The sequence below is a fragment of the Salvelinus alpinus genome, chromosome 13, assembly GCF_045679555.1.
Source record: "Salvelinus alpinus chromosome 13, SLU_Salpinus.1, whole genome shotgun sequence".
Taxonomy (NCBI): domain Eukaryota; kingdom Metazoa; phylum Chordata; class Actinopteri; order Salmoniformes; family Salmonidae; genus Salvelinus; species Salvelinus alpinus.
Window position 1 is genome coordinate 22,417,159 of NC_092098.1, and position 27,175 is coordinate 22,444,333.

At 43.1% G+C, this 27,175-nt stretch overlaps 2 protein-coding genes across 2 annotated transcripts; both read left to right on the forward strand.

Moving 5' to 3' along the window:
- Positions 1 to 6,522: 6,522 nt before the first annotated feature.
- On the forward strand, positions 6,523 to 7,467 carry LOC139536715 (olfactory receptor 8G17-like). The gene has a single exon (XM_071337320.1). The coding sequence runs from the start codon at positions 6,523 to 6,525 to the stop codon at positions 7,465 to 7,467; it is 945 nt and encodes a 314-aa protein (XP_071193421.1).
- A 14,018-nt stretch (positions 7,468 to 21,485) lies between these two features.
- On the forward strand, positions 21,486 to 22,430 carry LOC139536716 (olfactory receptor 52N5-like). Its single transcript, XM_071337321.1, has one exon. It carries the CDS (start codon positions 21,492 to 21,494, stop codon positions 22,428 to 22,430), a length of 939 nt encoding a protein of 312 aa, XP_071193422.1. The 5' UTR covers positions 21,486 to 21,491.
- The last annotated feature ends 4,745 nt before the right edge of the window (positions 22,431 to 27,175 follow it).

The following is a 27,175-nucleotide window of genomic DNA, read 5'->3' on the forward strand; positions in this document are numbered from 1 at the left end:
TTTCCTTACGGAGGGAATGACCACTCTGTTTGTATTCTGCCATATTCCCAGTCCCCTTGCCATGGTTAAATGCGATTGTTCACGCTTTCAGTTTAGCACGAATGCTGCCATCTATCCACGGTTTCTGGTTAATTAAGATAGTTTCTAATAGTCACAGTAGGTAGAAGATATCCTATGCACTGCTTGATAAACTCAGTAACCGTCTTGGTGTATATGTCAATATTATTCTCCAAAGCTACCCGGAACATATCCCAGTCCGCGTGATCAAAACAACATTGAAGCATGGATTCTGATTGGTCAGACCAGCGTTGAATAGTCCTTACTTCCTGTTAAAGTTTCTGCCTGTAGGAAGGGAGGAGCAAAATTGAGTCGTGGTCAGATTTGCCGAAAAGAGTGCGGGGGAGGGCCTTGTATGCATCCTGGAAGTTGGAGTAGCAATGGTCGAATGTTTTTCTAGCGCGAGTGCTACAATCGATATGTTGATAGAATTTAGGAAGCCTTTTCCTCAAATTTGCTTTGTTAAAATCCCTTGCTACAATAAATGCAGCCTCAGGATATATGGTTTCCAGTTTGCATAAAGTCCAGTGAAGTTCCTTGAGGGCCGTTGTGGTATCAGCTTGAGGGGGTATATACATTGTGACAATAACCGAAGAGAATTCTCTTGGGAGATAACTTCTTGGAACTATAGGGGGTGCTGTTCCGCATTAGCATATTTGGGTCTCCAAATTAAACTGCCTCGTGCTAAATTCTTGATCGTACAATATGCATATTATTGTTATTATTGGATAGAAAACACCTTCTAGTTTCTATAGAAGTTGGAATTTTGTCTCTGAGTGGTACAGAACAATATCTACAGCACTTTTCATGACAGGGGTCAGATTTCAGAAATTTTTACCCCTGATCTGGAGTCTGTTTTTAAGGCGACAGTGAATGCTATGAAGAAACCGACACTGCCTACGTCTTCCTCTGGGTGTCTGTACGTCATCACGTTTTGAATGGAATCGATTGCACAATCACAGCCATTATAAAACCACAAAATGTATAGGGACCTCCCTTTCTCGTCGCGCGCCTGAAGCGTGAAGGACATCGGACTTGCCTCATTCCAAATCGTTGTCTAACCAGCAATATTTCTCCGGTCATGTTTTCAGTCGTTATAGTTGTTAAAAACATCATAATGTAGTTAATTTGAACCGTTTTATAGCAATTTATATCCGTTTAGTGCGATTTTGAGGAATTTCTTTGTTGTGCACTCTGAAACTTTGGACACGTTTTGTGGTCCCGTTCGATCGTTAGTGGATATTTCCAAGGACAGAGGACATCTATCGACCAAAAGACGTTTATAACATAGAAAGGATACATTGCCCAAGAATCTGATGCAAGAACAGCTCAAAGTAAGCAATATTTAATATGATAAATCGTTGTTCTGTCAAAATATTTTAAACGCATATTTCGCCATTTTGTTTGGTATAGCTTCACTTGGCGAACCCTGTATTGAAAAGTAAGGATAATTTTAAAAATGTAAATCAGCGGTTGCATTAAGAACTAATTTGTCTTTCGATTCCTGTCAACCCTGTATTTTTTAGTCAAGTATATGATTAGCTTTCGATTAAACTAGATCACTCTGAAAGCTGACGTTCCTCATTTTGAGGCTTGAGTTGTGACTATTTCCATTGTATAACCACGGTTTTGTATGGCTAAATATGCACCTTTTCGAACAAACTGTATATGTATGTTGTAAAATGATGTTACAGGAGTGTCATCGGAAGAATTCTGAGAAGGTTAGTGAAAAAATTAATATATTTTGGCGGTGATTACGTTATAGCGCTCTTTGGCTGGAATCGATGCTCTGGTAACGTTTTCACATGTGGTATGCTAACTTATCGATTTATTGTGTTTTCGCTGTAAAACGCTTAGAAAATCTGAAATATTGTCTGGAATCACAAGATCTGGGTCTTTCCATTGCTATGCTTTGTCTATTTTTATGAAATGTTTTATGATGAGTAAATTGGTCATACACGTTGCTCTATCTAGTAATTCTAGTCGATTTGTGATGGTCGGTGCAATTGTAAACTGTGATTTCTACCTGAAATATGCACTTTTTTCTAACAACACCTATCCTATACCATAAATATGTTATCAGACTGTCATCTGATGAGTTTTTTTCTTGGTTTGTAGCTATCAATATCTTAGATTAGCCGAATTGGTGATAGCACCTGAAGTAGTAAGAAACTGATGGAGTTAGAAAAGTGGTGTATTTTGCTAACGTGTTTAGCTAATAGATTTACATATTTTGTCTTCCCTGTAAAACATTTAAAAAATCTGAAATGGTGGCTTTATTCACAAGATCTGTATCTTTCATCTGGTGTCTTGGACTTGTGATTTAATGATATTTAGATGCTACTATCTACTTGTGAAGCTATGCTAGCTATGCTAATCAGTGTGTGGGGGGGGTGGGGGGTGATCCCGGACCCGGGGTAGAGGCTCGTGAAAGGATAATACGGTCAGCATTTGATTGTGAGGTATTCAAGTTCGGGTGAACAAAAGGACTTGAGTTCCTGTATGCTATTACAGTACACCATGAGTTGTTAATCATGAAACATACACCCCCTTCTTCTTCTTCAAGGAGAGATGTTTAATCCTGTCGGCGCGATGGACAGAGAATCCAGATGGCCAACTCCGACAGTATATCCCGGGAGAGCCAGGTTTCCGTGAAACAGAGTATGTTACAATCCCAGATTTTTCTCTGGAAAGAAACTCTTGCCCTGATCTCATAAACCTTGTTATCCAGGGGCTGAACACTAGCGAGTAATATACTCGGAAGTGGTGGGTGGTGAGCGCGCCTCCTAAGTGACTAGAAGACTGCTCCGACTACCTCATCTCTGCCGGCGTTGTTTTGGGTCGGCCTCTGGAATAAGTTCAATTGCACTGAAACAAAGGCTCCGCCTCGGGGAAGTCGTTTTCCTGGTCGTAATGCTGATAATACTGGTGAGTTACCGCTGTTCTGATACCCAATCGTTATTCCAGGCTGTATGTAATAACACATAACATTTTCTGGGATAACAATGTAAGAAATACATAGTACATATTACCACAACATTTTAGCATGCAAATTTGTAGCTCCTTAAAGCACACAAAAACTGATTAGAATACATCCCCATTATGTTTTTACACAACTTTAGCTGAATAACGTCCCACTTACCTTATGTGCATCGGCAACGTAATACCCACAGCAACGATTAAAACATTCCCAAACCAGAAACCGTGGATTGATGGCAGCATTCGCGTGAAACTGAAAGCGCGAACCACTGCTTTTAACCAGGGCAAGGTGACCGGAAACATGACCGAATACAAACAGTGTAGCTATTCCCTCCGCAAGGCAATCAAACAAGCTAAGTGCCAGTATAGAGACAAAGTAGAGTCGCAATTCAACAGCTCAGACACAAGAGGTATGTGGCAGGGTCTACAGTCAATCACGGATTACAAAAAGAAAACCAGCCCCGTCGCGGACCAGGATGTCTTGCTCCCAGACAGACTAAGTAACTTTTTTGCTCGCTTTGAGGACAATACAGTGCCACTGACACGGCCCAAACATTTAAACATGTTAACCCTCGCAAGGCTGCAGGCCCAGGCGGCATTCCCAGCCGCGTCCTCAGAGCATGCGCAGACCAGCTGGCTGGTGTGTTTAAGGACATATTCAATCAATTCTTATCCCAGTCTGCTGTTCCCACATGCTTCAAGAGGGCCACCATTGTTCCTGTTCCCAAGAAAGCTAAGGTAACTGAGCTAAACGACTATCCTCCCGTAGCACTCACTTCCGTCATCATGAAGTGCTTTGAGAGACTAGTCAAGGACCATATACCTCCACCCTACCTGACACCCTAGACCCACTACAATTTGCTTACCGACCCAATAGGTCCACAGACGACGCAATCGCAACCACACTGCACACTGCCCTAACCCATCTGGACAAGAGGAATACCTATGTGAGAATGCTGTTCATCGACTACAGCTCAGCATTAAACACCATAGTACCATCCAAACTCGTCATCAAGCTCGAGACCTGGGTCTCGACCCCGCCCTGTGCAACTGAGTACTGGACTTCCTGACGGGCCGCCCCCAGGTGGTGAGGGTAGGTAACAACATCTCCACCCCGCTGATCCTCAACACTGGGGCCCCACAAGGGTGTGTTCTGAGCCCTCTCCTGTACTCCCTGTTCACCCACGACTGCGTGGCCATGCACGCCTCCAACTCAATCATCAAGTTTGCGGACGACACTACAGTGGTTGGCTTGATTACCAACAACGACGAGACGGCCTACAGGGAGGAGGTGAGGGCCCTCGGAGTGTGGTGTCAGGAAAATAACCTCACACTCAACGTCAACAAAACAAAGGAGATGATTGTGGACTTCAGGAAACAGCCGAGGGAGCACCCCCCTATCCACATCGACGGGACAGTAGTGGAGAGGGTAGTAAGTTTTATGTTCCTTGGTGTACACGTCACGGACAAACTGAATTGGTCCACCCACACAGACAGCGTTGTGAAGAAGGCACAGCAGCGCCTCTTCAACCTCAGGAGGCTGAAGAAATTCGGCTTGTCACCAAAAGCACTCACAAACTTCTACAGATGCACAATCGAGAGCATCCTGTCGGGCTGTATCACCGCCTGGTACGGCAACTGCTCCGCCCACAACCGTAAGGCTCTCCAGAGGGTAGTGAGGTCTGCACAACGCATCACCGGGGGCAAACTACCTGCCCTCCAGGACACCTACACCACCCGATGTCACAGGAAGGCCATAAAGATCATCAAGGACAACAACCACCCGAGCCACTGCCTGTTCACCCTGTTATCATCCAGAAGGCGAGGTCAGTACAGGTGCATCAAAGCAGGGACCGAGAGACTGAAAAACAGCTTCTATCTCAAGGCCATCAGACTGTTAAACAGCCACCACTAACATTTAGTGGCCGCTGCCAACATACTGACTCAACTCCAGCCACTTTAATAATGGGAATTGATGGAAATGTATGTAAAAATGTATCACTAGCCACTTTAAACAATGCCACTTAATATAATGTTTACATACCCTACATTACTCATCTCATATGTATATGTATATACTGTACTCTATATCATCTACTGCATCTTGCCATCTTTATGTAATACATGTATCACTAGCCACTTTAAACTATGCCACTTTATGTTTATATACCCTACATTACTCATCTCATATGTATATACTGTACTCTATACCATCTACTACATCTTGCCTATGCCGTTCTGTACCATCACTCATTCATATATCTTTATGTACATATTCTTTATCCCTTTACACTTGTGTGTATAAGGTAGTAGTTGTGGAATTGTTAGGTTAGATTACTCGTTGGTTATTACTGCATTGTCGGAACTAGAAGCACAAGCATTTCGCTACACTCGCATTAACATCTGCTAACCATGTGTATGTGACAAATAAAATTTGATTTGATTTGATTTGAAAACCCCCATTACATTTCATTACTTTAATGTTACTTATAAAACTTTTATCCAAAGCGACTTACAGTCAAGCGTGCATAAATTGTTACGTATGGTACCACCTCCCATACATTACAATAGCTTCATCCTTGTGTTGTTATGTGTTAATAACATTTAGACTACGTTACCCAGCAAGCTATGCGGGGGGCAGGGGGTTGAAGAATGTCTTGCATGGCTAAACATGGAGTGTTTCTAGCTGAAGTATATGTTCATTAAAAGTAGTTAAACCTACACCCCGGTTTGTCATTATATAAGGAACAAACATAACAATCCTAGACTGGCCTTTTCTTAGCAAGATAACAACAAATTGATCGTCTTTCAACCTGCCTTAAATAATGTCATAGCCTTTCTGTTGGTTATAGATTCAGTCAACACCATAAAACCCACATTGGACTGACTGTAATGGGAGGTACTGTAAACAGACAGTACCTGAGAGATGAGACAAACTGAGAGCTTGTTGCTTGGAAACGGTTTGCCTCACAGAGTGCACAGGATGTGCCCCAATGTTAGAGATTCAACACCTAACCTAATAAAAGGTGGTGATGTTATTTGACTGGCCTCAGTTGTGGGGTTGTGTGTCAGACCGGGTGAACAGGACACACAGACAGTCCAACTGTCTCTTTCTTTGTCAATGGTAAGAGATGTTAAAATAGTATTACAGTATGATCAAATAAGGATATTGGATTTATTGGTGCTGTATCTGGTGTATTGTTGACTGTGTGGTTGACTGATTCATATTGTCGTATTTTCTCTAGGCTCTCCATAGCCTGGAATACACGCTAAATATTGCTACTGTTCACTACTGTTCCTGCTCCAATTGAGAAGGACTTGGAATCAGCAAAAGAATTGCAGGTCCAATTAGCATTACTTCAGAAACAAGCACAAAACCCCAACTGTTTCAGTGAAGGTATGCATGGACGGAATCATTGAGGTGAAACAATAGTGTAACGGAGCACATTTCAGTTGGTATTTCAGTCTCGGCTCTCCGCCCCACAGATGGAGAACCACACATTCAGCATGGACCTTCTCAAGCTAGAGGGGGTTAAAGTAATTTATCAGTCCACCTACCCTGCCTTCATCATCCTCCTTGTCATCTACATCTTCACAATGGTGGCCAACATCGGCCTCACAGTGCTCATCTGCATGGAGAGGAGCCTGCACCAGCCCATGTACATCCTCGTTTGCAACATGTCTTTCAACGATGCTCTCAGTATCACAACCATCATACCTCGAGTGCTGTTCGACATTTTAACACCTAGATCAGACAGATATATTACCTACAATGAGTGTTTCACCCAAGCATTCTTGGGTCACTGGTTTGGTTCAAACTTCCATACGATACTGATGATCATGGCTTTTGACAGGTATGTGGCCATCTGTAATCCTCTGCGATACGCCACCATCATGAACAACAAAATGCTGGTTAAGCTGTGTGTGTTTGCCTGGGTGGTGTCCCTTGTCTTTGTGGCTGTCCTCCTGGGCCTCACCCTCCGCTTGTCACGCTGCAGGTCGGAAATCATCAACCCTTGGTGTGACAATGCCTCATTATTCAAGCTCTCCTGTGAGAGTGTGCTTATAAATAACATTTATGGACTATTTTTCACCACTATCTTCTTCATCACCTCCATGGGGAGTATGGCTCTGACATACATTAGAATCACCATGGTGTGTGTGAGGAGTAAGAGCAAGTCGCTGAACAGCAAAGCTCTGCACACCTGTTTCACACACCTGGCTGTATACCTCATTATGCTGATGACAGGTTTCATCATTGTCTTTCTTCATCGGTACCCACAGTGGTCAGACCACAGGAAACTTGCATCAATTATGTTTTATGTGGTTCCTCCTGCACTGAACCCCATTATCTATGGGATGCAGTCCAAAGACATTCGCAAACTAGTTGTAAATATCTCCCATTGCAAGAAAGTTTCTCCATTAGTTTAACACACATTATATTGTTCACATACGTACAAACATACGTATATGTATGTATGTACTGTATGTATAAATTAAATCGTATGCCAAGAGGAGAGAAACATTTACATTATTACTCATAATTTGTCATTATCATCCTCAATCCTCATCCTCAATCCTCGACCTCAAGCACCAGTGTGGTTTACTGAGGCTAAGGGTGAATAGGAGGAACTGTTCCCTTTGCGTCCTTGACACCAAGTAGGTGAGCTCATACAGGTATCCTGGTTTTCACATTGACAGCATGCTGTGTTGGTGCACCATGTGGAGAACATGTGCTCACGCATCCAACAGCGCCTGTACTTCCTGTATCGACTCAGGGTCTATGGAGTAAACAAGAACATAATGCTTCTCTTCTATAGAACAACCATTGGAGTCGATCCTACGCTACAGCATTTTTACTTGGTTTGGCATCCTGAAAGTGCAGCTCAAAGCCCAAATCCTGAGACTGACCTAGACAGCAGGGAAGCTCATAGGCATGACATATATCTGGCTAGCAGGCTTTAATAATGTAGAACTGCCAACAAGTGACAACCTTTCCATGGCATAACATGTTTTTGTGTGGGTGGGGAGGGGGGTGTATGATGATGTATTCTATGTAGTATGATTATGTATTCTATGTAGAAGCAGCAGCACTTTTTAATTGTCCACAACAAAGTATCTATCCTCTCCTAATCTCCCTATCCTCAACCCCACATCTATATATAAATATATATACAGTGTATGTATAATCGATGTCAGTATAGCAATACTTGAATGTAATATATGAATTATAGCATATCATTTATATTTTTGTATTAAAATAAAGGGTCTTTCCAAAATCTGAATGAGTTATTTATTCTATCCCAGCATTGTCACTATTTAGGTTGAGTTGCCCTCTGCTGTTGACTATTGAACAACACAGAAGTATTCAGGGGTATTCTGTGAATCATTTAGTACCCCATCATCTAATCTTTTCAAATAAACACATGTCAAATATGGGTGTACATGTGAAAGCCACATTGATAGTAATTTCAGGACCAAATCTTGCATGGGATAGCTAGCTGGCTAATTGATGAATGTTGACACATCACACACATGATCATTGTGTAAAGCTATGGCAAGTGGCTCGACGATTATGCTGAAGAGAGGAGTGGACAGTGGTCAGCCCTTCCTAGTGCCACGCTGTAAATGAAAATATTGAGAAAGTATTTGACCCAACTGAATCCAGAAAACACGAGTGGACAGTGGTCAGTCCTGCCTCGTGCCATGAGGTTTATGAAATATTATTGAATTTATAACTGAATCTACATCATCTGAAATTACCACTTTTGATTTGGTAGATGGTAGAAGTAAATAATAGGCAGAATCTATAATATTGAGACCTTGGGACTATAAGGTTCTATCTGGCATTTTGGTCAAAAATTCTATTCACGTAGAATTGCTCTTTAGGTGGTCCTTCACATGTGAGATACTGTATGTCAGATTTTTTTTTCCATCTGCGCAAACATCTTTGAACTTGCTTCTATAAGGTTCTAATACTATAATGTAAGGTGATGTACTTATTGAGTCATAAAAGAGGAAGACATCACAAAATAGTTCAGAGATCTGGGACTTGAAAAGTACTAAATATCTCAAAACTATACATTTTCCAGATAGAACCCTATAGTCCCAAGTCCTTGATTATTCATAGCATTGGTTCTGGTCCTCATTTGCAATTACTCCAATTTTTTTCACCACTTTTTCAGAAGAATGGCCATAACTTAAGCTTTTTTCTGGTAAAAACAAATAAATACAGGTGTCTTAGAACATATTAAATGAAAGGCCCATTGGAGAGGCATTGCTATTTTTTATATCAATATGAAAACCTCCATGGAAGGGGTATTTTCCTAAAATTACAAACTTACAACATGTTACATCCTATAACATCCTATAATGGCGCTGGAGGAGGTGGTTGTTGTTTTACGGGCTTATAACAAATTGTGCTATTGTTTTTTTGCATTATTTGTAGCTTATTTTGTACATAATGTTTCTGCCACCGTCTCTTATGACCCGAAAAGAGCTTCTGGATATCAGAACAGCTATTACTCACCTCGTACAGGACAAAGATTTTTTCTTTAACGAGTCGGGCGCAAAGGATTTACTTCAGACACCGGACAAGGCCCAAATCCCCGCCATTCGCATGAAGAAGAGACAGAGATATAGGGGTCGTAGGTCGGGGAGGCCATGTAAGAATCCAATGGCGAGTGGGTAACCCGCCTCTACCGTCAATCCTATTAGCCAACGTGCAATCATTGGATAATAAACTGGCTGAGCTCCGATCAAGACTATCGTACCAATGGGACATTAAAAAGTGTAATATCTTATGTTTCACCAAGTCGTAGCTGAACAACGACATGGATAACATACAGCTGGCTGGGTTTTCCGTACATCGACAAGATAGAACAGCTGCCTCCGGTAAGACAATGGGTGGCGGTCTGTGTCTATTTGTTAATAACTGTGCACGAAATCTAACATTAATGAAGACTCAAGGTTTTGCTCACCTAAGGTAGAGTATCTCATGATAAGCTGTAGACCACACTATCTACACTATCGAGCAGCTCACAGATTACTGCACCTGTACATAGCCCATCTATAATTTAGCCCAAACAACTACCTCTAACCCCTACTGTTTTTATTTATTTTGCTCCTTTGCACCCCATTATTTCTATCTCTACTTTGCACATTCTTCCACTGCAAGGGAACCATATCAGGCCACCATAGACATACAAATCCCCTAGACCTACAAAAACCCTAGACATACAAAAAAAACTAAACAATACAAAAACTAACGTACCCACCCTAGTCACACCCTGACCTAACCAAAAATGAAAGAAAACAGAGATATCTCAGGTCAGGGCGTGACACTACCATTCCAGTGTTTTAATTGCTATATTGTATTTACTTCGCCACCATGGCCTTTTTTTTGCCTTTTACCTCGCTTATCTCACCTCATTTGCTCACATTGTATATAGACTTATTTTTCGACTGTATTATTGACTGTATGTTTGTTTTACTCCATGTGTAACTCTGTGTTGTTGTATGTGTCGAACTGCTTTGCTTTCTCTTGGCCAGGTTGCAGTTGTAAATGAGAACTTGTTCTCAACTTGCCTACCTGGTTAAATAAAGGTGAAATATATATTTTTTTAATCTACCAAGAGAGTTTACATCTATATTTTTCATAGCTGTCTATTTACTACCACAAACCGATCCTGGCACTAAGACCGCACACAACTAGCTGTGTAAGGCCATAAGCAAACAAGAAATTGTACCAGTGAATCACTCAATAAGGAAGTGGTCAGATGACGCAGATGCTAAGCTACAGAACTGTTTTGCTAGCACAGACTGGAATATGTTCTGGGATTCTTCCGATGGCATTGAGGAGTACAGTCAATGGCTTCATCAATAAGTGCATCGATGACGTCATCTCCACAGTGACCGCACATACATACCCCAACCAGAAGCCATGGAATACAGGCAACTTCCACACTAAGCTAAAGTGTAGAGCTGCCACTTTCAAGGAGCAGGACTCTAACCCGAACGCTTATAAGAAATCCCGCTATGCCTTCCGACAAACCATCAAACAGGCAAAGCGTCAATACAGGACTAAGATTGAATCCTACTATACCGGTTCCAACGCTTGTCGGATATGGCAGGGCTTGCAAACTATTATGGACTACAAAAGGAAGCACAGCTGTGAGCTGCCCGGTGACATGAGCCTACCAAACAAACCAAATTACTTCTCTGCGCGCTTCGAGGTAAGCAACACTGAAGCATGCATGAGAGCACCAGCTGTTCCGGACGACTGTGTGATCATGCTCTCCGTAGCCGATGTGAGTTTTTAAACAGGTCAACATTCACAAGGCCGCAGAGCCAGACAGATTACCAGGACGTGTACGCCGAGCATGGGCTGACCAACTGGCAAGTGTCTTCACTGACATTTTCAACCTGTCCCTGACCGAGTCTGTAATACCAACATGTTCCAAGCAGACCCAAGAACACCAAGGTAACCTGCCTAAATGACTACCGACCCGTAGCACTAACGTCTGTAGTCATGAAGTGATTTGAAAGGCTGGTCATGGCATACATCAACACCATTATCCTAGAAACCCTAGACCAACTCCAATTTGCACACCGCCCCAACAAATCCACAGATGATGTAATCTCTATTGCACTCCACACTGCCTTTTCCCACCTGGACAAAATGAACACCTATGTGAGAATGCTATTCATTGATTACAGGTCAGCGTTCAACACCATAGTGCCCTCCAAGCTCATCACTAAGCTAAGGACCCTGGGACTGAACAACTCTCTCTACAACTGAATCCTGGACTTCCTGATGGGCCGCCCCCAGGTGGTAAGGGTAGGTAACAACACATCTGCCACGTTGATCCTCAACACGGAGGCCCCTCAGGGGTGCATGCTCAGTCCCCTGCTGTACGTCCTGTTCACTCATGACTGCATGGCCAAGCACGACTCCAACACCATCGTTAACTTTACCGACGTCAAGACAGTGGTAGGCCTGAGCACCGACAACGATGAGACAGCCTATAGGGAGGAGGTCAGAGACCTGGCCGTGTGGTGCCAGGATAACAAACTCTCCCTCAACGTGATCAAGCCACCGTGCTTCCTAGCCACTGTGCTTCTACACTTGCATTGCTTGCTGTTTGGGGTTTTAGGCTGGGTTTGTGTACAGCACTTTGAGATATCAGCTGATATGAGAAGAGATATATAAATAAATTTGATTTGATTTGATCAAGTCAGCATACAAGAAAAGAAAGACACAAAACAATGCATCAGCAGGGAACAGAGCAGGGAAACTGACAAATATAGGTGAGGTAATAAACAGATGATAAGTGAGTCCAGGTGAGTAGAAATATCGCTGAAGCGCGTGACGAGGTGTGCGTAATTGATGGCAGGAGTGCGTGATGCAGGGCAGAGGGCGCCAGGGGAGGGAAGAACGGGAGCAGATGTGACAGTACAAGCCAAATAAATAGTGCTGGTACCGGTAAAACGTCAGCTTATCACAATAATTAAAACAAAGATGAATAGAAAACTGTAGGCTATTACACCATCATTTATCATTTACGCCTGTCAGACGCATGAAAAATTAGCAAATGCACTTAAAAACAGGTGGTATAAGCGATGTGGTTCTACATGAACACAACATTCTTGCCAATGCAAAGATGACTGGCTGGGGTTGAGACGCGTGCGGACAGCAGTGGATTCGCATCAAACAATTCAGGCTAAAAGTGTGCCTAATGCCAGTCAGCAAATGTCATAAAAAATGTTGGTGTTTTAATTGACGTCTCTTTCCGTTCATCAAATGGCAGGTGCCATGATTTGAATTATTTTAGATTGAACAAATGTGCACAGGTAGCCTACTTTTTGAAGTGATTTGTTTAACAATCATATGATAACATAAATTCCTGGTTACAGTTAAATTACATGTCTTTACTATTCAGCTCATTAAAAAAAATCCACATAGGAGGTCCCATACAGGGAAGAAAAGGATATAGTGTACTTGTCATTTTAGTGAACTATTGCTTCAAAAATTGAAATAATTGTAACATTCTGTACCAGATAGAACCTTTTTACTAAACCCAGATTGACATTACAGAACTACAAGGTTCAATTTGCAATTCCCTAAAAAATTGGTTTTAAGAATGTCTCAGGATTTGCGCTTTAACTGGCTCACCAAGAAACAAATATAAAAATGATGTTTTTAGACTTAAATGCCTACTTAAAACGTGATATATAAAGCACGTTTCAACCAGACGGTTGAGTTGCCCAATTAGGAATTAGTATTAGAATTTGCATAGACTTTTAAAAATTTACTTAACATTATGTCTGCTTCAGTTACTCATAATGGAAGATACATTTGTGTGCCAAAACATGAAAATGTAAATATACAGTACCAGTCAAAAGTTTGGACACACCTATTCATTCAAGGGTTTTTCTTTATCTTTACTATTTTCTACATTGTAGAATAATAGTGAAGACATCAAAACTATGAAATAACACATATGGTATCATGTAGCAACCAAAAAAAGTGTTAAAGAAATCAAAATATATTTCAGATTTTAGATTCTTCAAAGTAGCCAGCCTTTGCCTTGATGACAGCTTTGCACACTCTTGGCATTCTCTCAACCAGCATCATGAGGTAGTCACCTGGAATGCATTTCAATTAACAGGTGTGCCTTGGTAAAAGTTAATTGTGGAATTTCTTTCCTTTCCTAATGCATTTGAGCCAATCAGTTGTGTTGTGACAAGTTAGGGGTGGTATACAGAGATAGCTCTATTTGGTGAAAGACCAAGTCCATATGATGGCAAGAATAAGCAAAGAGAAATGACAGTCCATCATTACTTTAAGACATGAAGGTCAGTCAAGAACTCTGAAAGTTTCTTCAAGTGCAGTCGCAAAAACCATCAAGCGCTATGATGAAATTGGCTCTCATGAGGACCACCACAGGAAAGGAAGACCCAGAGTTACCTCTGCTGCAGAGGATAAGTTCATTAGAGTTACCAGCCTCAGAAATCTGCAATTAACTGGACTTCAGATTGCAGTCCCAGTAACAGACACATCTCAACATTAACTGTTCAGAGGAGACTGCGTGAATCAGGCCAAACTTTTGTCCAAACATTTGACTGGTATGTACGTAAATGAATGCATTAACATTTACATTTACATTTGGTGCATTCACCTTATGATATCCAGTGGAACAACCACTTTACAATAGTGCATCTAACTCTTGTAAGGGGGGGGGGGGGGGGGTTAGAAGGATTACTTTCTCCTCTCCTAGGTCTTCCTTAAAGAGGTGGGGTTTCAGGTGTCTCCGGAAGGTGGTGATTGACTCCGCTGACCCGGCGTCGTGAGGGAGTTTGTTCCACCATTGGGGTGCCAGAGCAGCGAACAGTTTTGACTGGGCTGAGCGGGAACTGTACTTCCTCAGAGGTAGGGAGGCGAGCAGGCCAGAGGTGGATGAACGCAGTGCCCTTGTTTGGGTGTAGGGCCTGATCAGAGCCTGATGGTACGGAGGTGCCGTTCCCCTCACAGCTCCGTAGGCAAGCACCATGGTCTTGTAGCGGATGCGAGCTTCAACTGGAAGCCAGTGGAGAGAGCGGAGGAGCGGGGTGACGTGAGAGAACTTGGGAAGGTTGAACACCAGACGGGCTGCGGCGTTCTGGATGAGTTGTAGGGGTTTAATGGCACAGGCAAGGAGCCCAGCCAACAGCGAGTTGCAGTAATCCAGACGGGAGATGACAAGTGCCTGGATTAGGACCTGCGCCGCTTCCTGTGTGAGGCAGGGTCGTACTCTGCGAATGTTGTAGAGCATGAACCTACAGGAACGGGTCACCGCCTTGATGTTAGTTGAGAACGACAGGGTGTTGTCCAGGATCACGCCAAGGTTCTTAGCACTCTGGGAGGAGGACACAATGGAGTTGTCAACCGTGATGGCGAGATCATGGAACGGGCAGTCCTTCCCCGGGAGGAAGAGCAGCTCCGTCTTGCCGAGGTTCAGCTTGAGGTGGTGATCCGTCATCCACACTGATATGTCTGCCAGACATGCAGAGATGCGATTCGCCACCTGGTTATCAGAAGGGGGAAAGGAGAAGATTAATTGTGTGTCGTCTGCATAGCAATGATAGGAGAGACCATGTGAGGATATGACAGAGCCAAGTGACTTGGTGTATAGCGAGAATAGGAGAGGGCCTAGAACAGAGCCCTGGGGGACACCAGTGGTGAGAGCACGTGGTGCGGAGACAGATTCTCGCCATGCCACCTGGTAGGAGCGACCTGTCAGGTAGGACGCAATCCAAGCGTGGGCCGCGCCGGAGATGCCCAACTCGGAGAGGGTGGAGAGGAGGATCTGATGGTTCACAGTATCAAAGGCAGCCGATAGGTCTAGAAGGATGAGAGCAGAGGAGAGAGAGTTAGCTTTAGCAGTGCGGAGCGCCTCCGTGACACAGAGAAGAGCAGTCTCAGTTGAATGACTAGTCTTGAAACCTGACTGATTTGGATCAAGAAGTTCATTCTGAGAGAGATAGCAGGAGAGCTGGCCAAGGACGGCACATTCAAGAGTTTTGGAGAGAAAAGAAAGAAGGGATACTGGTCTGTAGTTGTTGACATCGGAGGGATCGAGTGTAGGTTTTTTCAGAAGGGGTGCAACTCTCGCTCTCTTGAAGACGGAAGGGACGTAGCCAGCGGTCAAGGATGAGTTGATGAGCGAGGTGAGGTAAGGGAAAAGGTCTCCGGAAATGGTCTGGAGAAGAGAGGAGGGGATAGGGTCAAGCGGGCAGGTTGTTGGGCGGCCGGCCGTCACAAGACGCGAGATTTCATCTGGAGAGAGAGGGGAGAAAGAGGTCAAAGCACAGGGTAGGGCAGTGTGAGCAGAACCAGCGGTGACGTTTGACTTAGCAAACGAGGATCGGATGTTGTCGACCTTCTTTTCAAAATGGTTGACGAAGTCATCCGCAGAGAGGGAAGAGGGGGGGGGGGGAGGAGGATTCAGGAGGGAGGAGAAGGTGGCAAAGAGCTTCCTAGGGTTAGAGGCAGATGCTTGGAATTTAGAGTGGTAGAAAGTGGCTTTAGCACCAGAGACAGAAGAGGAGAATGTAGAGAGGAGGGAGTGAAAGGATGCCAGGTCCGCAGGGAGGCGAGTTTTCCTCCATTTCCGCTCGGCTGCCCGGAGCCCTGTTCTGTGAGCTCGCAATGAGTCGTCGAGGCCCGGAGCAGGAGGGGAGGACCGAGCCGGCCTGGAGGATAGGGGACATAGAGAGTCAAAGGATGCAGAAAGGGAGGAGAGGAGGGTTGAGGAGGCAGAATCAGGAGATAGGTTGGAGAAGGTTTGAGCAGAGGGAAGAGATGATAGGATGGAAGAGGAGAGAGTAGCGGGGGAGAGAGAGCGAAGGTTGGGACGGCGCGATACCATCCGAGTAGGGGCAGTGTGGGAAGTGTTGGATGAGAGCGAGAGGGAAAAGGATACAAGGTAGTGGTCGGAGACTTGGAGGGGAGTTGCAAGGAGATTAGTGGAAGAACAGCATCTAGTAAAGATGAGGTCAAGCGTATTGCCTGCCTTGTGAGTAGGGGGGGGAAGGTGAGAGGGTGAGGTCAAAAGAGGAGAGGAGTGGAAAGAAGGAGGCAGAGAGGAATGAGTCAAAGGTAGACGTGGGGAGGTTAAAGTCACCCAGAACTGTGAGAGGTGAGCCATCCTCAGGAAAGGAACTTATCAAGGCGTCAAGCTCATTGATGAACTCTCCAAGGGAACCTGGAGGGCGATAAATGATAAGGATGTTAAGCTTTAAATGGCTGGTAACTGTGACAGCATGGAATTCAAAGGAGGCGATAGACAGATGGGTTAGGGGAGAAAGAGAGAATGTCCACTTGGGAGAGATGAGGATCCCAGTGCCACCACCCCGCTGACCAGAAGCTCTCGGGGTGTGCGAGAACACGTGGGCAGACGAGGAGAGAGCAGTAGGAGTAGCAGTGTTATCTGTGGTAATCCATGTTTCCGTCAGTGCCAAGAAGTCGAGGGACTGGAGGGAAGCATAGGCTGAGATGAACTCTGCCTTGTTGGCCGCAGATCGGCAGTTCCAGAGGCTGCCGGAGACCTGGAACTCCACGTGGGTCGTGCGCGCTGGGACCACCAGGTTAGAGTGGCAGCGGCCACGCGGTGTGAAGCGTTTGTATGGTCTGTGCAGAGAGGAGAGAAGAGGGATAGACAGACACATAGTTGACAGGCTACAGAAGAGGCTACGCTAATGCAAAGGAGATTGGAATGACAAGTGGACTACACGTCTCGAATGTTCAGCAAGTTAAGCTTACGTTGCAAAAAATCTTATTGACTAAAATGATACAGTACTGCTGGCTGGTGAAGTAGGCTAGCTAGCAGTGGCTGCGTTGTTGACTTTGTTTGAAAGTGTAGCTGGCTAGGTAACCTCGATAACTGGCTAGGTAACCTCGATAACCTCGATAATTACTCTAAACTACACAATTATCTTGGATACAAAGACAGCAAAGACAACTATGTAGCTAGCTAACACTACACTAATCAGGTCGTTCCGTTGTAATGTAATAGTTTCTACAGTGCTGCTATTCGGTAGGAGTTGGCTAGCTGGCTAGCTAGCAGTGTTTACTACGTTAGAAGGACGAAAATAGCTGGCTAGCTAACCTCGATAATTACTCTAAACTACACAATTATCTTTGATACAAAGACGGCTATGTAGCTAGCTAAGAAAAAATTGCTAAGATCAAACAAATCAAACCGTTGTACTGTAATGAAATGAAATGAAATGTAATACTACCTGTGGAGCGAAATGTAATACTACCTGTAAAATTAAATGTACTGAATAATATTGTGAAACATATTGAAGATAACAGGCAAACAGTAAATACTGAAATGAATATGAAAATATTATTCTATTTACACAGACCAAAAAATTCCATAACAATATTTCTCCATTGTCCAAATAACATTCATTTAATGGACATCTCAACCACCTGGTAGACAACATTTTTCTAGCGTTCCTAAAATGATAAAACAACATTTGAATAATTTCATCATTCCAAAATTATGTTTTAGAGGTCAACAACATTTTACAGTCAAAATTTCCAATTTTATATACAGTGCCTTCGGAAAGTATTCTGATCCTTCGATTTTTTTCCACATTTTGTTACGTTACAGCCTTATTCTAAAATTGATTAAATATTCCCCCCCCCCGCATCAATATTAACACAATACCACATAATGACAAAGCAAAAACTGCTTTTTTAGAAAGGTTACTAATTTATAAAAATCTAAAATACTGAAATATCACATTTACATAAGTATTCAGACCCTTTACTCAGTACTTTGTTGTAACACCTTCGGCAGCGAATACAACCTCAAGTCTTCCTGGGTATGATGCTACAAGCTTGGCACACCTGTATTTGGGGAGTTTCTCCCATTCTTCTCTGCAGATCCTCTCAAGCTCTGTCAGGTTGGATGGGGAGAATTGCTGCACAGTTATTTTCAGGTCTTTCCATAGATGTTCGATCGAGTTCAAGTCCGGGCTCTGGCTGGGCCACTCAATGACATTCAGAGACTTGTCCCGAAGCCTCTCCTGCATTGTCTTGGCTGTCTGCTTAGTGTCGCTCTCCTGTTGGAAGGTGAACCTTCACCCCAGTCTGAGATCCTGAGCACTCTGGAGCAGGTGTTCATCAAGGATCTCGCTGTACTTTGCTCTGTTCATCTTTGCCTCAATCCTGACTAGTCTCCCAGTCCCTGCCACTGAAAAACATCCTCACAGCATGAGGCTGCCACCACCATGCTTCACCGTAGGGATGGTGCCATGTTGCCGCCAGAACTGACGCTTGGCATTCAGGCCAAAGAGTTCAATCTTGGTTTCATCTGACCAAAGAATCTTGTTTCTCATGTACTGAGAGTCCTTTAGGTGACTTTTGGCAAACTCCAAGCGGGCTGTCATGTGCCTTTTACTGAGGAGTGGCTTCCGTCTGGCCACTCTACCATAAAGGTCTAATTGGTGTAGTGCTGCAGAGAGGTTGTCCTTCTGGAAGGTTCTCCCATCTCCATAGAGGAAGTCTGGAGCGCTGTCAGGGCCCTTCTCCCCTGATTGCTCAGTTTGGCCGGACAGCCAGCTCTAGGAAGTGTTTCCAAACTTCATACATTTAAGAATGATGGAGGCCACTGTGTTCTTGGGGACATTCAATGCTGCAGAACATTTTTGGTACCCTTCCCCAGATCTGTGCCTCAACACAATCCTGTCTCTGAGCTCTACGTACAATTCCTTCGACCTCATGGCTTTTGCTCTGACTTGCACTGTCAACTGTGGGACTTTATATAGACAGGTGTGTGCCTTTCCAAATCATGTCCAATCAATTGAATTTACCACAGGTGGACTCCAATCAAGGATGATCAATGGAAACAGGATGCACTTGAGCTCAATTTCGAGTCTCATTGCAAAGGGTCTGAATACCTATGTAAATAAGGTATTCCTGTTTTTAATAAATTTGCAGAAAATTCTGAAAACCTGTTTTCGCTTTGTCATTATGGGGTATTGTGTGGAGATTGATGAGGAAATTGTTTTATTTAGTCATTAATATAACAACATGTGGAAAATGTCAAGGGGTCTGAATACTTTCCTAAGGCACCGTAAAATTAATACTGAAAATGTGTGATTAATGAGGTTTGGTTTGCTACACGTTCACATCCTGCCAGCATGCTCACCACAACAACAGTTTATGACTGAGGGCTGGCCTCCTCGACCACCATCCACGCCAAAACCCTCAAACAAAACTCTAACAACTACCACCCCTGCCAACATGTTTGTCAAATGGTGGAAAGCTGAACCTCGTGAATTTAGTAATAGCGCAAACTTTGGAGAGGTGTGTGACCACTTGGAGACGCCAGTTAGTCCTTTTACGCAAACCCTTGTCATTTTTTTGTCTTATGTTGCACCTACCTGACATTTTCCATAAATATTGTTATTATGTTACTGAATGTACAGTATCCATGTCACGCCCTGACCTTAGAGAGCCGTTTTATTTCTCTATTTGGTTAGGTCAGGGTGTGATTTGGGTGGGCATTCTATGTTTTCAATTTCTTTGTTTTTGGCCGAGTGTGGTTCCCAATCAGAGGCAGCTGTCTATCGTTGTCTCTGATTGGGAATCATACTTAGGCAGCCTTTTTCCCACCTATGTTGTGGGTAATTATTTATTTTCTCTGTGTGTTTGTGTGCGCCACGTTTGTTTCTGTTTACCTGTTCTTTTTGTGAAGGTTTCACTACGATTAAAAGAAATGTGGAATTACATGCACGCTGCGCCTTGGCTCATCTATGACAGGGAGTTTGAAGACAGTGAACGTGACAATCCAAAGTATTTTCAGTAAAGGATTAAGGAAAAGGTTTTCACAAAAATGTGTTTGTTCACGGAATATAATTTAAAAGTATGCATTAATTAGGAGTCTGTAATATAAAATAGTTGGCAAAAATGAATGTAGACATTAATAAATGCATTTCTATATCTTCCAAAACCTTTCAAACAATAGTGGAGGATAACAAACATTGTGGTGCAGTGGCTTCAAAACAGTGCACCCTGTCAGTCATCATTTATATACATAACTGTCAAAAAGAAACATGAGGTGACAGAGGTTGGTTGAGTGGTAAAACCGTCAAGTCTAGAGAACACATATCCCTTACTGGAGACTGAGGTTCAAATCCTGTTTATGTTTTGTCCACCTATGCCAATCACCCACTATTCTTCCTGAAAAGGGCAATGTAATTCCATTTTGCCTTTAAAAACTAACATGAAAAATTGACTGCACACACAATGCCTAAATGGACTAGCTTACATCACTCAAGTTACAATCTGAAGCAGTTGCCAATTATTTTTCCTGGAGTTTGATTTCACCAGAGGCCTCCAACCTTGTAACCATGGGAGTTTGGGTTGGGAGTATTACCATGTTCAGAGTTTTGGATAAAAGGCTGTGATGCTGTTTCAGTCTTGAGGGGTGGAAGATCATCTCACCCTTTTTGTTAGTGTTATACTTCAACAATTTATGTCAGGTACAATCCTTCTTATGTTATCTAATGTGCTTGTTGTGATGCTGATGTTTTATATCTGTTAGAGTTGAAAGTGTTATTGTGTCCATTGTATCTACATCTATTGAATTATACAACATTGAATTATAGTCAGTTGTTGTTCTCTTTTGTGAAATATATTATGTTGGTTTGTTTTTGGTTACTTTTTTCACTTTTTCATGAAATCATTTGGTTAAATATATTGACAGTAATTGTTCTAAAACAGTATTTAATGAGCGATATTAATGAGAGGCAAGGTAATGAACAAGGATTATCAAATTGTATTTGTTGCTTGGTAGATTTTTTTAAAGTCATAATACCACTGCTATTTATTTGGTATTTATTATTAAATAACTTTATTGCATTCTCCTCCAGGTTGTGACATTCACTCTGGGTGGCAAATGGAGAACCACACCTACCCTAAGAACATGTTCCTCCTGGAGGGGTTAAAGGTCACTCAACAGTCCTCCTACCCTGCCTTCATCCTTCTCCTCATCATCTACATCTTCACGATGGTGTCCAACATCGGCCTCATACTACTGATCTCCATGGAGAGGAGCCTGCACCAGCCCATGTACATCCTCTTCTGCAACCTACCTCTCAATGACGCTCTTGGAGCCACGGTTATCGTCCCTCGTTTGCTGAGTGACATATTTGTGGCAAGCACAGACCGCTACATTAACGACGTTGCGTGTGCCGTCCAAGCATTTTGCGCCCACATGTTTGGCACAACATCACATACAATACTGATTATCATGGCCTTTGATAGATATGTGGCCATCTGCAACCCCCTGCGATATGCCACCATCATGACCAAAAGGATGATTGCAAAACTGACTGCTTTTGCCTGGGGGTCTGCCTTTCTGCTTGTGGGGGTCCTCCTGGGCCTCACACTCAGCTTGTCACGATGCAGATCTGAAATCTTCAACCCCTTCTGTGACAATGCCTCGTTATTCAAGCTCTCCTGTGAAAGCATTATTATTAACAATATCTATGGACTCACTTTTACCGTCCTACTCCTGGGGTCCTCCATAGGGAGTGTGACACTAACATACCTTAAGATAGCTATTGTGTGTGTGAGAAACAAAAACAGGGTTCTGAATAGCAGGGCCTTGCAGACCTGCTCCACACACCTGTCTGTGTACATCATCATGCTGGTGTCCGGTTTCACCATCATCTTTCTCCATCGCTTCCCTCAGTGGGCCGACCACAGGAAACTGTCAGCCATTTTGTTTCATGTGGTTCCTCCTTGGCTCAATCCTATTATCTACGGTCTGCAGACCAAAGAGATCAGACAGAAAATCTTCAACAAGTTTCATAATAATAAAGTGACTGTATGATGAATGTGTATTAATTCTCTCTCTCTCTCTCTCTCTCTCTCTCTCTCTCTCTCTCTCTCTCTCTCTCTCTCTCTCTCTCTCTCTCTCTCTCTCTCTCTCTCTCTCTCTCTCTCTCTCTCTCTCTCTCTCTCTCTCTCTCTCTCTCTCTCTCTCTCTCTCTCTCTCTCTCTCTCTCTCTCTCTCTCTCTCTCTCTCTCTCTCTCTCTCTCTCTCTCTCTCTCTCTCTCTCTCTCTCTCTCTCTCTCTCTCTCGTTATGAAAAGCCAACTGACATTGGTGTTGAATTGTTGCACCCTCTAGGCCAGGGGTTCACATTTTCACTCGGAGGAACATCACCTGTGCAACATCTATTTCTATGGGCACAAGCACTGTTCATGACACAAACTGATGCAGTTTTTAAGCTAATTTTCATACAATTCTGTACATTTTGCAATGTTACAATGTATAGAGGAACTGATGATGCACTACCCAATTTCAATTTAGACTATTGTATTACAACATTCAAGAGTAAGTTTAAAGATGGACTCAGTTCCTCTTTTTTTTGCAGGATGGGGGGGCCATTGCTCTAGGCTACCAGTTGCATTGTTTCGGATATGAAAAGGAGACCACTGCTGTCTGCTGAATGATAAATATGCCAGATGGGAATGTTCTGAAAGCTTGATTCTAATCAACCGTCTGAATAAAATAAAGACAGAAAACGGCGAGTTGGTGGCCCACTCATTTTCAATGGAACCAAAGCTGGGGGCGAAATTTGGTGCATGCAAAAATAGTTTTACTGAAAGGAAGAATTTCCCTTACCTGAGGGAATTATTTAAGGTCATTACATTAAGGTCAATACCCTCAAAGTTTTTCTTAGGTTAGGGCATACTTAAGGGGTTGTACGGTAGTTTGAAGGCATGTACAGAAGAATGAGTTTCTGGTTACCATGGAGATGACCTTCACTGACTGAACTTCTCATCAAAGATATCACATTTATTTTGGGAGATCGCAAAATAGAACTTCTATATTCAAGACAGGAGAATTGATTCAGAAGATAATGATCTGGATCAGAAGATAAAACATTTATTTTAGTTACTTTTTTTCTCAACTTGTTTCTATTATTTTTTAGCACGTCAAGCTAATTTACAGAGTAGTCATGGATTGTGCAACTTCCATTGTTTAGTTAAAGTGGAACTGGCAGCATTTTATCAACATGAAATCTTTTAATTTTTTTTCTCTGACAAGCGAGCACTTAGATATGGTCATTTTCATGTTTTCATAAATTCGTACAATGTTTGGGAATTACGTATACTAAAGCATTTGTGAAAATTCTATTTGCCTCATTTTCAATGGAAATATGGGCAGGGTCTCTAGTTTTTTTGTGGGGGCCTTACCGTTAAAACACTTCCGGACAATAGTTTGCATTTAGCTAACTAACTCGCTATCGCTATCACAACTTCCCAAACATGGATTCACGCAAAATGTGCCTTTTATGTTCAGTAAGGGATGCCACAATAACTGACAGAAAAGGAAGCTGTTCATGGAGCAGGAGTGTTTTGACCACCAAACTTTTTAGAGGAGGGAGTGCTGTTGCGGTAAAGCAAGAGGTAGCGGAGCGCCAAGTCTAGGTCCAAAAGGCTTCTTAACTTCTTAAAGCATTGTTGGTTAAGGGCTTGCAAGTAAGCATTTCACTGTAAGGTTTACAACCTGTTGTATTCAGAGCATGTGACAAATAAAATTTGATTTGATTTATGTTGGTCATATACCACACCCCCACGGGCCTTATTGCTTAAATATATACTGTATTATAGTTTCCTGTTTAATCTGATTCATTTTAATGCTCCTACATGTACTGTACCTTTGCCTGTTCCTGATCATTACAGGGATCCACTAGGATCAGGGGTGGGCAAATTCCAGTCCTCGAGGGCCTGATTGGTGTCACAATTTTGCCCCAGCCCCAGCTAACACACCTGACTCCAATAATCACCTAATTATGATCTTCAGTTTAGAATGCAATTTGATTAATCAGCTGTGTTTGCTAGGAATGGAGAAAAAGTCTGACACCAATCAGGCCCTCGAGGAGTGGAGTTGCCCACCCCTGCATGGTGCTGCAATCATACCAAGATGTCTCTAACAGACCAAGAGGGAAGACAACTGTTTATCAAGTGCCACATTGTTTTTCATAATTTGTGCCACTTGAAAACCAAACCCAGAATCAAACTGAAAACACATTTGAAACTCTCCTATTCCTTCATTTCAAAATGTTAAGTATTAAAGAAAATGTCAACAAAGTGGAATTTCATAGTGTTTTTATTAACACCATAATTTGCCAAGTGCAAGATGAGTTACGGTATGCTTAGTTCATGAAGTGCCATATGAAAAGAGCTAAACAATAAATACAAATATTCATAAATCATAAGGAGTTATCCTTAGGCATTAGATAAACATGTATGAAGAGAGCTGTACAAGGCAAGCCATAAAACAATTATGCAAATATAATCATGTAAATATGCATATGAAGAGAACTGTGCAAGACAGAAAAATCAAGTGTTATGTTTAGATAATAAGGTAGAGCTGACAAAGAGAGCTGTAGAAGGCACAAAATATGAGAACTATTTAAAAACACAAAGTATTAGGCCCTGAGCCTAAATACCACATAGTTTAACATATTTGGAGCACAGAGTTAGTCTGCCTGACTGGAACTCATATACTGTCCTTGGCAGCATATGTATGAAATAAAATGTCTTCAGTTCAGGGATAACATCAGCACTGACATTCACATCAACAATAACAACCTGCCCGGATGGAGCCCAGACAGTAGTTTGCATCTCTCCAGTCCTGTGCAGAACATGCCCATTCGCCCCTGCATGTAGTACCCACAGGCTCCATTAGGTTGCAGCTGAGGAACTCCATCCACCAGCTTCACATCGGTGAGTTTGCCAGAAAACAGTTCAGTCAGAGACTTACTCAGAACAGGACATTTGATTTCTAGAAGTTCTTGAGAGTTTAACACTCCATCTGGGCTTGCAGAAACCATGGCTCCTTGACACACTACTGTGCCTCTACTCTCCAGACTAAACCCACAGCTCTCCCATCCATGTGTAGGCCACCTGCTCGTTTTCTTTGCCATATGTGGTTGCTGAGTTCCCATGGAACCTGGGGAAGAGATGCTCCTGCACAAAGTTGTAAGGATTTGTTGAGGTGCGCACAGGAACTTTCTTTGCTGAGCTAGCAGTGATGCAAAGTTTACGTGCATCATACTACTCACGGGAGGAACTCTGTCCTTTAGTGACCTCCTCCAAGCTGGCACGTTTACACTCCTTCAGCTTAGCAAAAACATAATAAAATGACAAGCATTTCTGACACTGCATGTTGATGCCATGTAAACCATTAGGCTGCTGTAGCTGTGTGGCTGCTGCTGGAACTTGATGACTGGTTTAGCTTTGATGCACTCGTGCAGAACATTGGCCCCTTCCAAACTCTTCTTAAGTGCGTTGTGGGAGTGGTATACAGGAGTTGGAGGTAGAGATGGAGAAGCAGCTGGGGTGCTGTCAGAGAACTCGTCATTTGGTTTGTGAACTTTAAAACAGATCCCGCTCAACCTTTTGTGAGTGAAATTCCGCTGCGTCCCCGAGTTCCACTGGCATTGCTCATCTGTACAGGACACCCCTGTCAATCATCCATACCCAGCATTGCACCTATTGTTAGAATAGTCAATTACAGTATGGAACACTCGTTAACATGGTGTTCACAGTTGACTAGTTTACACAGTTCCCTTTTAACTAGTAAGTTTAGGTTATGTTGGCCTCCTGGGTGGCGCAGTGGTCTAAGGCACTGTATTGCAGTGCTATCTGTGCCACCAGAGATTCTGGGTTCGATTCCAGGCTCTGTCGCAGCCGGCCGTGACCGGGAGGCACATGGGGTGGCGCACAATTGGCCCAGCGTCGTCCGGGTTAGGGAGGGTTTGGCCGGCAGGGATATCCTTGTCTCATCGTGCACTAGTGACTCCTGTGGCGGGCTGGGTGTTGTGCACGCTGACCAGGTGTATGTTGTTTCCTTTGACACATTGGTGCTTCTGGGTTCGATGGGCATTGTGTCAAGAATCAGTGCTGGTTGTGTTTTGGAGGACGCATGGCTCTCGACCTTTGTCTCTCCCGAGTCCGTATGGGAGTTGCAGCGATGAGACAAGATTGTAACTACTACCAATTGGATACCACGAAATAGGGGGTAAAAAGTTTAGGTTTTATGTTGGTAATTTCCTATTTAATTGTAAAACTCACCTTGATTCTGTACCTACCTCATCGCCATTCGAGATTAGACTGATATACTTACACAATGAGCCATTGAAACCAAGAACCATGTGTGCATGTTGTAATAGTTAACGTTGTCAGTTCTGGTCAGTGATATGGTATCATCACAATCAGCTAGCTAGCTAAGTAACGTATCAGTCATAGAAAGGCAAGTTAGGCAAGTTATGATAAATAAAAAGCCAGTGAGCTAGCTACCTTCCATAGTATTGCAGCTGCATGACTGCAAGTCTTCGACCTGCCCTGCAACAGAAGAACATCCTGCAGTCTCCACCATGTCGACAGATGACACAAGAATCCAGGCAGAATGATGGTGTGTTTAGCTCAGACTGGGCTGGACATCTGCTTTGAGGTATACCAGATTGTCATCCTCAAGACAGTGAATAAGCCCGCACCCAACTTTGCCACTGTGGAGGTATTAATATTTCTCTGTGCTTTTGTAGCTCCTCATCTCTGTCCC